At 38.0% G+C, this 18,492-nt stretch overlaps 1 protein-coding gene across 5 annotated transcripts in view; it reads right to left on the reverse strand.

Annotated features, from left to right (window-relative positions):
- PALS2 (protein associated with LIN7 2, MAGUK p55 family member) overlaps positions 1 to 18,492 on the reverse strand; it is a 79,650-nt gene that overhangs the window by 17,258 nt on the left and 43,900 nt on the right. For all 5 annotated transcript variants that reach the window (XM_080932460.1, XM_080932459.1, XM_080932463.1 and 2 more), the window contains exons 4-10: positions 18,143 to 18,295; positions 17,264 to 17,491; positions 8,245 to 8,286; positions 6,624 to 6,755; positions 4,836 to 4,935; positions 4,465 to 4,533; positions 638 to 799 (exon numbers count right to left, since the gene is read on the reverse strand). In XM_080932460.1, the coding sequence (XP_080788586.1) occupies positions 638 to 799; positions 4,465 to 4,533; positions 4,836 to 4,935; positions 6,624 to 6,755; positions 8,245 to 8,286; positions 17,264 to 17,491; positions 18,143 to 18,295 (886 nt within the window). The remainder of the gene's footprint in view (positions 1 to 637; positions 800 to 4,464; positions 4,534 to 4,835; positions 4,936 to 6,623; positions 6,756 to 8,244; positions 8,287 to 17,263; positions 17,492 to 18,142; positions 18,296 to 18,492) is intronic.

Below are 18,492 nucleotides of genomic sequence, written 5' to 3' on the forward strand. Positions count from 1 at the left end.
CCATCCACCTACTCCATTTCTGACATCACTAAGTATTCTATGTGAACATGCAGAAGCTAGGGGAAATGAAAATTACAAAGGGAAAAGCTGGAGCTGGAATGGAATCTACACGGGTCTCCTCACCAGCATTATTTTACAGTCTCAGGTAAGTCTGATAAATGCTGTCTCCTGAAGAACCTGCTTTCAGGGTATCAGGCTTAGGATCCTGCAGAGCTGAGGGCTGTAATTTAAACCAGACCACCAAAATTCACAAAGCTATTTGTACTGAATTTTTGAGCATCTAGTAGGCTTTCTTCTTTTAAATACACTACACTGGCTGAAAAATACAAATAAATGGATAACAGTTACAGGAAAAAAAAAAAAAAACCCAAACGATTGTAATTTGCCACAACTCTTAAATGTAAGCATTTGCCTTTTGCACTTTTGCAATGTATAATTTATGGATGCAGATGCCACTGAGTATTAAGCGGCCATCAGTACCTAAGATAGTGGCAACTGTGTGGACTCTCAGACCATCTACTCTTCCATGCTCATCAGCATAACCAAATCTTATCTGGAATTAGTGTTAATTAACAACAATCCTCTTCTCCATATACCCGTTCTCTTTCTGAGCAGCATATGGGAACAAAAGACTTACATGGCACCGTTGTTCCAAATCTAGCAGGATTCAGTACTATGAACCTGTTTTTCAAGCTCCTTCTGCCCACACCTTGAGCTCCGATCAACACTAGCGTTTTCCGCTGGAAGGGTGGCATTTTTGCTACTTCCTCATAGATCTGAATTTCATGACGATCAAACTCTAAATGTGAAAGTAACAGAACATAATATTCAGTTGTACTTTGTCTAAGCAAAAGCATCCCCTGGTAGTCTGTATGCCAATGGTCTTCTTGGCTTGTTAGTTAACCATCACTGCAATGGCGCACATCTGAGAGAGGCTTGATTTTACAAATTGATAGGATACAGAAATTATTTTGTATTTTGATTTAAATGCTTGCCCCCACTTGTTCGCCCCCAGACACTAATTTACTGTGCTACAAAATCCCAAAGTTTTATGCACATTATTAATATGCGTACAATATAAAGCAGTGGTTCTCAACCTTCCTAATGCTGTGAACCCTTTAACACAGTTTCTCATGTTGTGGTGAACTCAACCATAAAGGTATGTTCATTGCCATTTCATAACTGTACTTTTGCTACTGATATGAATCGTAATATAAATCTTTGTACTGGCTGGTTTTGTGTCTACTTGACACAAATTGAAGTAACCACAGAGAAAAGAGCCTCCCCCTTGAGGAAATGCCTCCATGAGATCCAGCTGTAAGGCATTTTCTCAACCAGTGATCAAGGTGGGGGGCAGCCCATTGTGGGTGGTGCCATCCCTGGGCTGGTGGTCCTGGGTTCTATAAGAAAGAAAGCTGAGAAAGGCAGGAGAAGCAAGCCAGTAACATCCCTCCATGGCCTCTGCCTCAGCTTCTGTTTCCTGACCTGCTTGGGTTCCAGTCCTGACTTCCTTTGGTGATGAACAGCAGTGTGGAAGTGTGAGCTGAATAAACCCTTTCCTCCCCAACTTGCTTCTTGGTCATGATGTTTTGTGCAGGAATAGGAACCCTGAGTAAGACACTTCTTAAAAGAGTCAGTCAACTCACAAGGGGTCACAACCCCACAGGTGGAGAACCACTGCATTACAGGCTTCTTCTTAGCAACTAACTTATCAGTAGAAATAATCTTACAGTTTATATAAATCAAATCAGTTTATCTGATTTACATGGAAAAGTGTATGTGAAGTACAGGGCACAGGACACCTGCTTGGCTGCTGGATGTGTACAGGCAGAGTAAGCCACCTCTAGTGACAGCACACGATTCGAAATGTATACATGAAATAAAACACTGGATAAAAAAAGGCATTTTCGGTAGACTATAGCCCCAAATTATAAACCAAGTCAATGAAAACGTTATAAAACTTGCTAAAAATTTTAAGGATATATATTTAATGAATGATAAGACCAGAGTGATTCTGAAACACACCACCTATATTCAGTGCCAGACTATCTGCAGTAAGAACATCCTTACATTATTATTGCAATAACTCCTTCTTTTATATTTTCTGCATACCAAATTAAGCCAGTATTGGAGAGTGGAAACACCATGTCTCCCTCCTGTATGATTTTTCTTTATACGGTGTTATTACTAGCATAAAGGTGGCCTGAAGTCAAGAAAAACAAACCTGATAGCTTCCACATTTAGCTTTCTTCTTAAATGTTTTTATTATTCCAGGTCACATAGGGCCACTGTCCTGCATATACTGTGAACACACTTTCCTGCGCCGGATAGCCTTCCCCTTCATTCTTGCCTTCCTCTGTCTTCCCTTCCTGATCTCCCTTCTCCTTTAATGTCAACTGTACATATATGATTTTGTGTATCTATACAAAATCAAGAGTCCACAAGTGAGCAAAAACATGTTTGTATTTCTAAGATTGGATTAGTTTGTTAAACATAATGATCTCCAGTTATATCTCTTCTTCTGCAAAAGAAATAACTTCAGTCTGTGGTGCATATTTTATTTCTCCTGATGATGGTCACTTAATTACAGAATTTAGCTCTCTTGAACTGTGGTGCAGTGACAATTACATGCAGTATTCCTGTGGTGTACTCCAGGAGTGGGGATAGTGATGTAATGTGGGTAATTCTATTCTAGTCTTGGGGTGATTTCTACAATGGCTGGACTAGTTTTCTTCCTATTGTCAGGGCAAAAGCATTCCCTTTTGTCCATGATCCTGACTGAAGGCCATTTAATCAAGGCCATTCTGTATTGGGTAAGATAGAATCTCAATGTAACTTTAATCTGCATTTCCCTCATGGCTAGTGAGGTTAAAGGTTTTTGTTTTTTGTTTTGTTTAAATTTGTAATGCACTCAGTAGGCCTTGGGGGTGTTTTAATTTCATTTTCCTTTTTAGTTCTGGGGATTGAACCCAGAACCAATATAGCAATGGCTACATCCCCAGGCCTTTTCAGCCTTTGAAGCATAAATGACAAAAGAATTGTGTGTTCTTAGAGTATACATCTTGATGATTTGATGTGTTTAACTGTACAAGGATCTTCTAATGAAGCTAATCAACACCATCTATGACTTCTCGTGATTACCATTACATTTTCTTTAAAAGATAGTCCTTTTCTTTAAAAGGATTAGGATTTAGGGAGAGGCAGAAGGATTTAAGAGTTTGAAACCAGGCTGGGCTACTAAGGAAAGTGTAGAATAATAGGATAATTAAGTGTTTGAGGCCAGCCTGTACTAACCAGTGAATTCCAGGCCAATTTAAACATGGAAAGAATCTTAATCTCAATCTCTCTCTCTGTCTCTCTCTCTCCCTCTTTCCCTCCCTCTCTCTCCCTCTCTCAATCACTCTCCTTTTCCTCCCTTAACCCCATGCCCCCAAAAGTCAAACCCTAAGAGAGCTGAGAAAGTCTCTTAGAAGGTGCCCCCTGGATTGGATGAGTTACCTGGCTCAGGGCCATTCTCTCAAAATGAACCTGACACTATAGCGTTCCTTTTTTTTTTGGTGGTAAAATCTTTTTTTTAAAAACTACTTTATTTTACAAAACAAAGATAAATGTACAGATTTTAAACAGTACTGTTTTTTCAGATATTAAAATAATTTTTACATATAACTATGTGAATATATTTTTTAGTCAGTACTTGATTTTTTCAAGGGCTTGACAGTATGCATTGAAAACCTAATAGTTACAATGAGCATAAAGTACATGCAAAACAAAACACAACATGGAAATAGTCAAAGTCTTCTTGTTTTGTAAATATTTTTTTTTGTTTTCTTTATTTCTTGGACTTCATACAGTCTGTGAGTTGTTTCTGGGGCAGTGCAAGCCTCTGGGGTTAGCATCCCAATATCAGTGACTGCATATTATGTCTGTTCTTTTGTGACTGGGTTATCTCACTCAGGATGATATTCTCTAGATGCAGCCATTTTCTTAAGAATTTGGTTAAGTCATTGTTTCTGGTGGCTGAGTAGTATTCCATTGTGTAAATGTACCACAATTTTTCTATCCATTCATCTTCTGAAGGACATCTGGGTTCTTTCCAGCTTCTGGCTATTATAAATAGAGCTGCTATGAACATTGTGGTGCATGCGTTCCTTTATCCTGACCATAACATCTCCATAAAGACACTCTGCACCTTAGAGACATGTCACTATGTCAGAATCCTCTAAAGAAGTATTGTCCATAACATTCCTCCTGTATTAGTACAAGCACAATTCCTAACAACTTCTTCCTGCTGCAAATTATATTCACACAAAAAATTGTATTTTTTCATGTGTTCACATACCAGATCCAATAACTGGCACTAATATAAATTAAATTCATGTTAAATTACATATTCAGAGAATAAAACATGTTAGCTAATGATCAAGCTATTTAGATCTTCCAAAGGGATTGTAAAAAAAAACACACCTGCATTCCTGGTTGTGAGGTACATCATCTTTTTCTTTTTCTTGTTGCTTATAGTTCCACAAAAGGGTCCTGGAGGATAACAAGACTTAGATGATACATTGAGGCATGACTTTAAATTGCCCAGTTATGTTTCATGAGGAGGTAAGAGAATTACCCTTCCTAGGAAGGGATGAATTTGTCTTTGAATTTTGATACACTACCAGTAGGTGGCAGAAAAGAATAAAAGAAAATTAGAGAGGACAACACAGATGAGCAGGAAAAATTAATTCTCCATGTATTTAAAATAAATTCATTAGTGATTTCAGAAAAAAAGAGGCAAAATAAGGTGAGCCCAGCCCCTCCCTGCCTGTTACTTGTGAGAAGCTCTTCACCTGAATTGTCCCAATCTCTGCGAACAAATGCCTTTCTTTTCTCTTCCAGGAACTGGCTTGGGATCAGACCAGCACTTCCTCCCTCTTTCACATGGCTAGCCTAGAATCAAATTAATATATCAGTGACCAAAATTTAGACAATATTTTAGTAAGTACAAGTGCTGGTCAGCTAAAGTTAAGTTTCCTATGGAAAACACTCTTTCAATCTATGGAACTATGTTAAAGCATTTAAACAAAGTAAGCAATTTGTATCTAAGACTCATGTAGGTCAACTGGTAATGACCATGTTCAGGCTCCTCAAATACTACAATGTTTTACTGAAAGGGGGAGGGGAGAGGGAGGGAGGGAGGGAGGGAGGGAGGGAGAGAGAGAGAGAGAGAGAGAGAGAGAGAGAGAGAGAGAGAGAGAGAGAGAGAGAGAGAGAGAGAGAGAATATGTGTATGTGTGTGAGATAGAGCCAAAGAAAGGATGCTATTTTATATAAGGAAGTGTTAAGGAACATCGTATCTGGTATCCTTTATAAGCCATTTCTAATGACCTCAATCCTAGAATGCTATTTCCTGAGTCTAAATCAATCGAAAGAATTCCCAATACCTGGAACACAAAACATCAAGTTTAATTCATGCTAACAAGAATCTGAATATCCCAAGGTAGTGAGTTTAAAATAGGTAAAAATTTATCAAGTACAAAAAGTAGAAACCTTAAAATCAAAGTAAGTAGTTAAAAATACTTTATTCAAGTGTTGTGGGGTGAAGGTACCCAGAGGCCAGGAGAGGAGCTGGAGCTCAGAAGACTGTGAGTAGCCCAACGTGAGTGCTTGGCAATGTGGGTCCTCCACAAGAGCAGCAAGGGCTCCTAACAAGCCAAGCTGTCTCTCTGGCCCCACACAAGTGATATTTTTAAATAATAATGATTCATATCACAACCTTAGTGTCTTTCTTCTTATAAAAAATATATAAACACGTTTATCAGTTTTTAATAATCCTGAAAACTGGAATTAAATAAGATTAATTTAATCAAGATCAAAATGAAGAAAGAGACTCAAACAACAGAGAGAGGATTAGAAAACTGAGAGAGAACATTTATAGAAGGGAAATCAGAAAACCTGGAAGGTCTGTGATCAGCCATAGGAAGTGATCAGACATTTTGAAAGTCTCTAAGTGTTTCAGTGAAGACCTTGCAATCATAAACTGTTTACTGAACTCATTTCCTAGTTATCTTACCATGATGTACTTATTGATAAAAATGTCTTTATTTACATATTGGGGACACTGTGTGGAGGGCATTCTTATCCTTTAGATCATCTCTCTGTAGAAGTCATTTAATTCTTCACTGTTGACACCAGTTACCAGTAACAGCTAAGTTTATGTTTGGTATTGGGTTTTAGAGAATTTCTTCATTTACCCTGTTCTCTAGGGAGGCCAGAATCACCTCTGAGAGTTGAAAAAGATTCTAGGTTTCTTGTCATTTTCTTCAACATTGAATCAGACGTCAAGAAACATTGATAAATAATGATTACAATGTTCTTCTTGCCCTACAACCCACGGGAAAGAACTGTTTCACTTAAATCCTTAACCAGGTGACAGGGCCACAGGCAGGTGATGCCTGCTTTTATTTACACTCACAAATTCTCTCTCAAGTTGGTCTTCCGTCTACAAAGTTGGCAGACATAACTGTTCATGCAAGAAAAAGCACAGAAACATATGCCTCCTGAACTTTTAGATACTGAGCAGACCAAAGATTGAAAACAGAAAAGCATTTGAAGAATTCTTTGAGAATCATACGAACCTGCCACCAATTTGGGTCTTCTCTGTTTACAATCTGAAGAATTTCTCCTTTGGAAAACTTCAGTCCTGCTTCTTTGCAGGGTATCAGGTTATCATTGAATGGATTATAATCAAAATGACACTTGACAAATACCTAAAAACATAGCATAGTGAAAAAGGCTATATATCTATCACTAAGCACTGGATGTTGAAACCACTGTGATTTAATTGTAAACGACACTAAGAATTTCAGATAAAAAACTTATTCTTCTAAATAAAATCCAATTTACTAGACTATTAATATAATGATTTGGTATAGCAGAAAAACATTTTGCCACATTAAACTTTTGTTAATTTTTAAAACTCCTGTTTCTTTCTTTTGTGATATGGGGGTTTAAACCTAGGGCTTTGCATATGAGTAGGCACATGCTCTACCACTGAGCGGTACTATCCACTCCCTTCACAGCGAATCTCAAGTCAGCAAGTGTGTAACATAACCACGTTATACCCCTCTCCAATCTTCTCACTTCATTTCCCAACAAACGCTGCATAATTTTTAATTTAAATAAATGTCATTTTGCAGTTAAAATTTTGAGATAATATATGCAGTTAGTTTATTTATACATTTATTTCCAATGTATCAGGACTGACATTGTTCAGACACCTTGAAAGCAAAATTAAACAGTGGTCAACTTGAAATAAGACCTAAAATATATCTGGCAACCTTCAAACATTAAGACTCAACTTAACCTCTAGTGTATTTTAATCAGACAGTTACACTGGCTAAAACAAATAAGGAAATTACTTTCTTGATCATCTTACCATGATTTATATGTTTAAATTTAAATTAGCATTAAATTGTGTATGAGACAAAACACTAGAAAGGTCTTAACTGTTTTCTAATTTAAATCCAAACATAGACATTTCTCTTAAATTTGCCTTCCTAATAAACGTATGCCAGTTAGACTGTTACTTAAGATCTCCAGTGCTTGCAACATACTGCTTATTTACTTTAATTTGAATTCTAATTAATCATTTTTAATATCTGATGGCAAGTTTAGATCAACTGTTTTCTTAAAATAGACATTTCATACATATTTATAGAAATTCAAATTTTATTTTCTACAGAAAAGCTTTAGTATTAATCAGCAGATAAACTTAGTAAGCAGAAAAGCATACAATTAGTCAAATTAACAATGTTATTTTTCCATGTGTATCATACTTCAACTAGAAACAAATAAAACTTTCAAATAGTACAACTACATATACTATATTATTTGCATGCTTAAAAACCACGCAGTGGGAAAGATGCACAGAAGATATTTTTAAACATTGGGTGCATGTGGTCTTGACAGAAAGCTGTAAGCCATTTGCAACAACTTTGCAAAGTCTGAGAGTCAATGCCAAACAAACCAGGAAGCCACTTTTTCCTGACACATAAATTTAGAAGCATCTAAAAAGCAAACATGCACACAGTATTAAGACTGCTAAACTGTGACAGGTGGCTAACTTGAGTTTGGCATGCAGCTCAAGGCCCGGGCAATGTACAACTCAAGATGGTAAAGTTTAATCAAGGTAAATTTAGTTGACTGCTAAGACAGAACAATGGGAATACTAGAGAATGTTTTCACATAACATCATACCTGACGGACGTGGGCTGGATGCCTCTCCATACTGACGTAACTCTAAAAATATATTTTTTTCAATTGCATAAATCAAGCCAGACTTTTATTTTATAACTTAAACAACATATACGTAAGCTACTGGCTCATTTTATTACTTCACTCATTGGTAAAGCAACTTGTTCCCTAATTAATTGTTCACAGGTTATAATACCTGTAAATTATAAATAATATGAGCAAAAAGTCACAGGAACTTGTCATGAGGCAGAGAAGAGACTGTGTAAGTAGTTATAAATCTTGCAGTATAGGCCTCACTTCTGGAGAAAGGCCCACTGAAAGCCTCGTGCCACCTCTGTAAGGGTCTTCCTCATTCTTGACTGTGGAAGAATACTTTGAAAATTACAAGTGCCTTCCAAATTTCACACATCAGTTACCCTGTTTGTAGATACCAACATCCAACTCAGATGTAAAAGGATTACAGCAAAGAAATATTCTTTGGCTTATTAAACTACTTTTGGAACATTACCTCATGCTCAAATACTCAGATTAAACTTTAATAAAATTGGTCTGAAAAATCAATTAGTCTAGCCTTTGACCTAGGAATTTTATAAAATCTTTAAAAGCACTGAAGAGCTGACTTGCTGTATTTTATAAACTGCACTACAAAATAGTTTATGAATGCCAATTGATCAATCTAAAGTTAATAAACAACGCTTAAGAATATTCTAATTCTGTATTCTTACCATTAAAGAAAAATAGTCAGTAGACCAAGTGAAGTACAAATAGCCTTTAAACACGGTGTTCGGACTACTCTAAGTGGAAATAAAAATAAAACACCACTAGGATAACACCTTCTTCACATTAACTAACAAGCTAACAACCAATCGAACTAACTAACTAACCAAACCAAATAACAAACAGAAATTCATCTAGTTTCCTAGATTCTAGAGGACCTTCAATTTAGAAACACAAATCAAAAATCTGACTCCAGGATTCATATAAAAATGAGAACATGGAACCTTTGTCATTCTGGGTCTGAGTTAACTCAGTGAGTTAATTCACATTCAGTACATGGCTGAGAACACATTTACTAAATGGACATAGTATCAAAATGGCTAATAAAGTCAAATCTCTATCACCACAGATTCATACAGCTCTCAGACTCAGAGAAGTTCTTTGTGTGGTGCACAGTAGTTAATGGAGAAGCTAATAATAGGTCATAATGTAAAGATTAAGTGTTTATAGAGTGTTCAGCAACAGGTGGGACATTTGTATTATATCCCTTCCCTGCAAGGCTCAGGGACCAGCAAGGCTTGGGAGGCAGAAAGACTTATGAGCTAGAGGTTAGGGAGGAGCAGACCCTTCAGCGGCTTCTGGCCGTAGAAGAAGCACTGTGCTCACAGCAGCTATGCTGGTCTGTACAAGGCCTGCACAACAGCCATGTCAGCATTCCAGCATGGAGGGAGAGGTCAGAGACCTTTATCTGAGCCTTTGACAGCTGAAGCTTTCTGCAGGAGGCAGAGGCCAGGCCAACACAAAGTAAATGGGAAGGACAGACTGTACTCAGAGGGCACAGAGTCAGGAGAGGGTGAGAGGCAGATCTGGGAGGAGTTAGGAGAAGTAAAGGGTGAATATAATAAAAATATACTATATGCACATATGAAATCCCCAAAGGATTAAAAGTACACTAAAATCTGAAATCCAAGTAAGTATAAGTCTGCTTAGATGAAAATATGGGAGCACAGACTAACAGTGACAGACTGCAGAAGGGCAGCTGCCTGGTGAGGGAGAACACAAATAGTCTCACAGAGCTCAGGAGTGATGGCTGAGTTTATCTTACTTGTGTTAACGATGTCACAGGTCCATCATGAATGCCCATGTCTACAAATCTGCATACTTAAAAGATTACAACTTGTAATTCTTCAATTTAAATTACACTTGAGTTACTTTTCTCTATCTAAGCTGCATTCATTTAGTAAATTATATAAGAAAGAACCATGGCTTGCCACTGGAAACATAAACTCAAAACCTGGTCCACCTGCTCTCATTTCATCCCAACCCATTATCCTGGCTTCCCCAACAAGATAACCTTTACTTTAGATCCCCGATTTCCCTTCTGAATATAGCTTTAATTCCATCTATGCAAATTAAAAAATATGCAGTCATTTATAAACAAAAATAATGTCTCCTCAGGGGCTCTGCCAGAGTCATGCAGATACAGCTGAGCATGCCTGTAGCTAACCATCAGACTGAACATGGGGACCCCAATGAAGGTGCTGAAGAAAGGTCTGAAGGAGCTGAAAGTGATTGCAACCTCATGGGAAGAAGAACATTATCAAGCATCCAAACCCTCCACAACTCCCATGGACTAAAACACTAGCCATTGAGCACACATGGAGAGACCCATGGCTCCAGTTGCATATGTAGCTGAAGATAGCAGAGTCTGGCATCAATGTGTGAAGAGGCCTTTGGTCCAGGGAGGGCACATTTTTCCAATGTAGGGAATGCCAAGGCACTGAGTGGAGAGGGTGATCAGGAGGGAGTGCACCTTTCTGAAAACAAGTGGAGGGAATGAGGGAAAGGAGCCGGGTGGGGGAAGGGGATAACATTTCAAATATAAATACAGAGAGTATCTAATAAAAAAAAAGAATTAAAAAATGTAAAAATAATAGTACCATAGGATTGTGATGGTTATGGTCAGGATGTATGAGAGAAGAATAAATAAAACTTAAAAAATAATAATTGTGATCCCAACCTTCAATTCAATGGAATCTAGGATTACCTAGATGATAGACCCCTTGTCTTGCACTGGAGATGTCATCTTGATTAGCTTAACTGAGGTGTCAAGACCTACCTACTGTGGGTGGCTCCATCCTGGACTGTGAAAACAGAAGGAATCTGGGAACAAGGTGTCACTGCTCTCTGCTTCTGTTCCTTTTAACCCTCTGTCCTATGGTGAACTGTAACCTTGAACTGGGGACAGAGTAACACTTCCCCCTTAAAAACACTTTCCTCCTGCTTTTCTGTCTCCATCTTCTCATGAAGAAGAAAACCTTGCTGGAATTTTCATCAACAAACCTCTGAGTTTGTAAGTCAATGTGAAGAAATGGACATTTCCATAATATTCTATTTATTGAGAACATTTTCATAATTCTTTTGTGTGGAGGACTTGAACTAGGTTTATAGATTTATTCCCAGGCATTAAGGTGACTATTGTAAATGATGTCTTATTTACGTTTTTAATTGCTTGATACGAAAAAAACTCAATCTGATTAAGTACTCTACTATTTCTAGACTTGTAGCTTCCTGGGGTGGGTTCTAAGCACAAAAATTATGTTGATTGTAAATTTATAGTTTTACTTCTTCCTCCACAGCAATTCTGTCTCTGTATTTTGTCATACCATGCTTACTGAATCCTCAAGAAAACACTGGCAGGAGGTAATGCTAGTCAACACCTTCCTCTCCTTCCATTTGTTTCTAATGTCAATGAGGCAAAAGCTTTATTTATCTTTATTTTAGACTTTACTTCTTGGTTTCTTTGGATTAATCAATAGCAAACAAGTGACTGAATATAGGCAATAATTAACTGAAAGTTTCAGTCTGAGAAACTTGAAATTTAAAGTATTAGGAATTTATATTTCATCCTATCCCAATGAAAGTTCTTAAAGCAGTCAAATCATTGCTATTTACTTTTGAAGTTGAGTCAGTTCAGTTTGCTTTATTGTTTGCAGCTTCATCGAAATTCTGAACAAGCTCAGCCTCTTCCCTCCAGCAGCAAGTGTGCTTTTCCACTGCACCTGCCAGGGCCTGTGGTTTGTCAGTGCCAAGCTGGGTTAAGATCCTGGGTGGCATTTCTGTCAGCTGCTGTCCCACAGTGGCTGGAAATGCTGAAGTGTGTGTGTTTCCAGAAATGTTCCAATTTCTATTCTGCAGTTTGTAAATATACTAAACTTTAGCACCAGATGCTGGTTATTCCTAAAGTCTTTAAGGAAAACTAGAGCTTGAAAGTATTTGCTCTGACAGAGCCAGTTGAAGACATTTCTTTCACCAGTGCAAGACTGTGTATATGGTGAAGTTCTTTGGTTTATCATGGGTTAATCTTTTACTCTGATGGAAATGAGACCTCTTAAGGATTAGAGTTGGTTTTGGTGACCTGTCAGGTAGAATAGCTCAGAGTCCAGCTTCTGATGTTAAAGTTGGCAGGTCCAAAAGAAACTCAGGACAAATGGCTCTCCCTGGTGCCTATCTGCATGCCAACCCATGCTGAACTCCAGGAGTCCTCTTGGCTCTTCTCATCCTGCCTCTCTACCTTACACTTCTCCAGCTCGTGGACTTCCTTCCCCAGCTCTTCATTTCCATATAACCCTGCCATTTCGGCCATACGCTCTCTCAGGCCCTGCTCTCTTGGTCCTCTCTTTTGTCTTCCTATCATGATGTCCTTGCACCCTGGTCCATTCTGCCGGGCATGTTCTGACCACTCTGTTCTCTCCCTCCCTAGACTCTCCCAGATGCCTCTGGTTGTACTATCCTCATCTCTACCACAAAAGCTTCATCCTAACCATACCTCGCAGCAGCCAAGCTCTTGCTTTATGCAGCATTCAGAGTTTCAACTTCCTTTGCCTACTTTATTAGTACTTTAAAAAGATGTGTAAAAAATGAAGCAAAACAAAGAAACTATCAACTGTCTTCCAAAAGGGCCTCCCATTTCATGTTTCTGCAAGCAAGGGACCTGCTGCTCTGTATCCTCACTTGGGAGTTTTCCTGTTGGTTTTGGCTACTGAATCGAGGGAAGCACACTGCATTTTTTTTTTCAGTTTCCGTAGTAATACATCACCTTGAGGATCTCTCCATTCACTTGCTAGGTTTGTTTTCCTTAATCAGTGCCTGCCCATCTCTCTTCCTCACATTTTAAACGGAATCCATTCTTATCCCATGGCTGAGTTAAACTAGCAATATTTAGATACACTCATTGTTCAGACATAATTGTTATGTAGAAATTTTCTTGAAGTATGTAGTATTTCTCAGTCCCTTAACATTACCATTCACAAGTAGGAACTTTTATTCATAATGGTATCAGTTGCAGCTTTCATGGACTATGTCTTTGGCTTGTATTTAAAAGCAATACTATGCCTAAAATTATCTGTTGTTTGGTTTTCTGTTTACTGTGTGTGTGTGTCTTGTAAATCCCTAATCTCTACACTTTGATAAAACCTACTACAATGTCATCCTTTATTTTATTCAAGATATTATATAGTGTACATGTGTCCACTTTCACACAACTAAGAATAAATTACAATAAGTGGATGTCTCTTTAAGATAAATTCAAATGGAAGTCTCCTCCACTGGTAGAAGTTACTTGTGGTGGTTTGAGAGAATAACCCCCACAGGCTCACTATTTATTTCTATGCTGAGTTCTCAACTGACCTGTTGTTGAAAGAGGCATGTCACTGAGGGTAGGCTCTGAACCTTCAAAAGTCCATGTCAGTGTGTGTCTGCCTGTCTGTCTCTCCCATCTCAGTCTGCTTGCTTATGTCAGTAGATCAGGAATATAAAGGCTCAGCTCAGCTACTCTTCAGTACCATGTGTGGAGCTATGTCCTCTTTCATGATGATAACAAACAAACCCTCTACAACTGTAAACAAGCCCTCAATTAAATGTGTTCTTTGTTAAAAAAAAAAAAAAAAGACACGTGAATCTGAGCAAAATTTAATCATACCTCTGTTGAGGTTATTCAGTTACATATATGGATTTTCTTGTAAGAAACTATACTAGCATACTTTCAATAAATTCAACTTGGGCAAACTTAACTCTATTTTTTACAGAAAATCAACTTTGATTTGCTAATACCTATTTCCTACAACACTCTTAGTGTCCAGGTCATACTGGTCTTAAAGATTAAGTAAAGGAAAAATGCTATCAGTTGTTTGTGTTAAGATTTATATATAGTCTCATTAATATCTCATGTATTGAATTCTTGGACCCCAGATGGTAGATCCAATCATTGAGGCAGGTCCATATAGAGGTACTAGCTTCATTAATGGGTCAAATCCACCGAGGAACTCATATTGAACAAACAGTTAAGGAAGTGAGGCTTGCTTGGAAGTAAGAGGTCACTGGGAAGCATGTCTGAAGAATACACGTTGCCCTGGCCCTTTTCTATTTCTGTTTTCAGCCCTGTGGTGAGCAACTTTGCTTTGCCCTGCTTTTCCAGTCATATTTTGCCACAACAGCCCAAAAATGTGGCTAAATATTACTAGACTGAAATTTCTAAAACCAAAATAAATAGCCTCCTAAACCATTTTCCATAGGAAGAAAAACTAGCATAGGCTTTATAAGTAGAATTATTCATACCTTTCTGAAGCCTAAATCATATATGACTTCCAAAGTAGCTACAACTTTTACCTTACCCAGTTCTTAAAGTGTAAAATGCACATCCTATGCCTCAAAGAAGAGTTGGGACTGTGAGCCAGCATCCCAAGTGTTTCTGACAAAGGGGATCTACTGTCATGCTTTGAAAAAAAAACCACGACCCTGGCAGGAGAGCTTCTCCCTCTACCCTCACAGCAAGCTACAGAACTACAATAGGCTCCAAGCACAGGAATCCATGGAAGACCTGGTCCAAGATGTACAATGGGTGACTAAACTTAAAGTACTCAGCCTTATAACCTACTGTTAACTATGCACTTAACACACATTGTGGCCATAATTTACTGCTTCAGGCCATTCAGTCAACTAGCATATTTTGTTTCTTTTACAATTTCTTTTCCTTTTGTGGAGAAAGGATCTGCTGTTACTATAGATCTTAGCGACTTCAGTATAGAAGTCTTTCTAGATTGAGAGCTGTTACCATTACACCTACAGAAGTACCCCATGGCTTCTGAGTTGGCATATCTGAATCACCAGTGCTTATGTTTTATGGTTGTGGTGCACTGCAGGAGTACAGCAGCATAGGTGTTCTGCTGAGAAAGCTAGAAGGGAGTAAGTACTGCATACAATACTCTGAACAAGGGGATGCTTCAGGTTCTGGGAGGAACTAAAGCATGAAGAACAAGTTTCTCACCATGCACAGAATAATGCACATTTAAAGGATGAGTCATCTCAGGAGTTTTCTTAGTATTTTTAGAGTTTCCTTGACCATGGGTAACTAACTGAGACTACAGAAGGCAACATAGTAGTAGCTGGGGATGAAGTGGAGGATGGGAGCTTGGTGGAGGTAGGAGCTAGAATATTAGATGATATAGCTCTTAAGTGAGAAAGCCTGTTGTAAGGGCAAATGCACTTCCCTATCCACAGCTTCTCTTAGATGCCCAAGATTTGTTCAGAACAGTCTTGGTTTATGCTTACCATTGTAACATAATCATTTTCTGTTAATTAAAAAAAATATCCCAATCTGAGTACAGTTGGAGGCTTCCCACAATGGTGCCTCTACTTTTTCATAGTTGGATGTACCAGAGACCGCTGTGCAGGCCCATATGACTACTTTTCTCCACTTCACATTTGAATCCTCTTCCCTAGTAAAGGTTAGATAAAACCCAGAAACCCCATTATAGAACGGGAAAATTTATGCTTGAACCAAATTAAATATCCATATGCTGAAGTAAACTACTCAGTTCACCAAATTTACACAAGGAACAAAGAAGGTTTACCTGCAAAGTCTACTATACACACAAACACAGTATGAACACCATCAACTAGACATGATGGAATCACCATGGAAACACACCTGGCAGAGTATCTAGGAGGTTGTTTCTAGAAAGGTTTGAATATCGAAGACCTACAGTAAATGTGAATGGCATTATCCTACAGGCTGAGGTCCTAGACTGAAACAAAAAGGAAAAGTGACCCAAGAACTAGCATTTGCCTCTATCTGCTTCTTGACTGTGAACACATTGTGACCAGCTGCCCTAAGCTCCTGCTGCCATGATCTTCTCAGCATCATAAACTGTTCTGACAAACTGTGAGTCAAAAGAAACACTTTCTTCCTTCAGTTGCTTTCATCAGGAGCTTTGTCACAGAATGAGAAAGTAACTAATACACATTGGTGACTTAATTATAAGACTTCTGGTTGGGATCACAGAGGAAAATTCCCATTTTTAATTAAACAGCTAATAAAATAACAACTATTCATCCAACACAATCAGGTTCAAACAGGCCTTATTTTGTCACAAATGTTATAGACAAATGAGGTGAGGGCAGCCTGAGGAGAACAGGGATAGTCTAAATTTTAATCTCTTTTCTTTTATGAACGACCGTTCTTTGTAAAGTAAGGCAATATAGTTAGTCTTAACTGTCTTGGCAACAGGGGTGAAACCAAAACAGGTATCTACCTTTACTTCAAACAATGTTGACTATTTTCATACATCTAATGTATCTGAAGAAGAGAGTCATGATTAAGTAGTATGTCCTATCTTCTAAGGAACAGCTCAAAACCAGAATGCTCCCATCTCCATCTTTCCTTTTAGGGGGAAGAGTCTCAGTATGTATCCCAGGATAAGCCTCAAACTTGGGATATCCTCTGTTTCAATCTCCCAAGAACTAGGATTATATCATGATCATTACAAGAGATCAAAAGATCTCTATCAATAGCACATTCTCCTGTTCATTTATTCATTTTACCTAAAATCTACGTGAAATGTGTCAAAACTAAGTGTCCAAGATCATCTTTAATCTAATGTATATGGCACTCACTGTCTTAACCTATCAGCACAAAGCATTAACCTGGATGTAATCTAGACTACATTATCACAAGGGCCCTAGAAAGATGTCTGAAAAACAAGGGATGTTTTTAACAGTAGTAAGTTTTTCAAAAGGCTTTATGATTATTCTAACACCTGCCTGTAGATTGCCCAAATACCAGGGGCTCATGATGTTCAAAAGTAAATGTCTTATCATTTCCTTTATAGTACTAAAATAGCATTATATAAAAATTCAAAACTTTACCAAGACAAAGTCTCTTTAGCAAAATAGCAACAATTAAGCACCTATCTAATAGAGTAACTAAAAAAATATTGTTAATATCATCTAGGAAATTATCACTAACCTGTTGAGGAGTAATAGTATCTCTGTAACTTGGTAAGATTTTTAGGGTAACACTTCCACTAATATTTTTCAATAATTCTTGTAACTCCTTTGGATTGTTTCCAACCTCATGTCCATTGACTTCCTTAATGATATCTCCCACATGAAGCAGACCTTGTCGATCTATCATTCCTCCATGAAGAATTCGGGCAATTACCAGATCATTATTTTCAACCCTAAATGTTACACCCTATAGAAAATTGGAAAAATAAAAAACAAAACAACCCATGTAAACATCAATGAATACAAGCAAAATAATCCTGACACCAGGCTGGTGAATTCTGCTCCTGTTTTTCCTGTCCAATCCTAGTAAAGTCAACTGTGATATCAGAGAGCAGCCATGCAACTGGGTTAACAGCCTCCAAAGCTAGCTGCGTCCCACAGACAGAGGAAGCAGCAGAGACTGCTGGCTTGTCCTGCTCGCCACATCTCTCTCTTCAGGAGCCACAAGTAAAAAGTCAACTTCACTACTTATATTTTGTACTTTTTAATACTTCAGTATAATTTACTTAACTATATACTTTAAATTTGTTAAATTTATATACTTTAAACTTTAATAACAAAATTCTTGCTTTGGCGCTATCATTAGTAAGTGAACAGACAATTTCTAAAAAAAAAAGAAAGTTTTCCTGTTTCCCACCGTCCTATTTATAGCTTCTAAGTCTGTTTAAGGTTCCCTTTCGATTGTGGTTCATAGGCTATGACTGACAGGTCATCTGCTGTGCATTTCTAGAAGGCCAACAAGACTGACAGAACAAGCACGGGTGGCTCTCACCATCTCTCAGGAGGAGCCCGGGCAGCAGGACAATTCAGATCTAAGAAGCAGTGACTGTCCACTCACCAGCGGCTCCCCAGCTCGCTTGTGAATCCCGAGAATCCGGATGGCATCTACTGGCAGCAACTGATTGTTGAGAGAAGGAATATTCATTTCTGGGCTTGAAGGAGGCGAATCATAACACTTTGATGCCACAATATCATGGGCCTCCAGGAGCGACTGTAAGGAGTCAAAACAGCCTGTGGTTATTAGCTACTGATGGAACAAGTTGCTAAAAATAATTTATTAGTTCATTATCACCTTAGAGCACTAAAAGTTTCTAAGGACACATTATTAAATTCTCAACATGAATTATGACAAATACGTATATAAATATATAATCTTTTTAAAAAAGTAAAACGAAATCTTATTGTCAT

This window comes from Micromys minutus (assembly GCF_963924665.1).
Source record: "Micromys minutus genome assembly, chromosome: 18".
In the NCBI taxonomy this organism is placed as follows: Eukaryota; Metazoa; Chordata; class Mammalia; order Rodentia; family Muridae; genus Micromys; species Micromys minutus.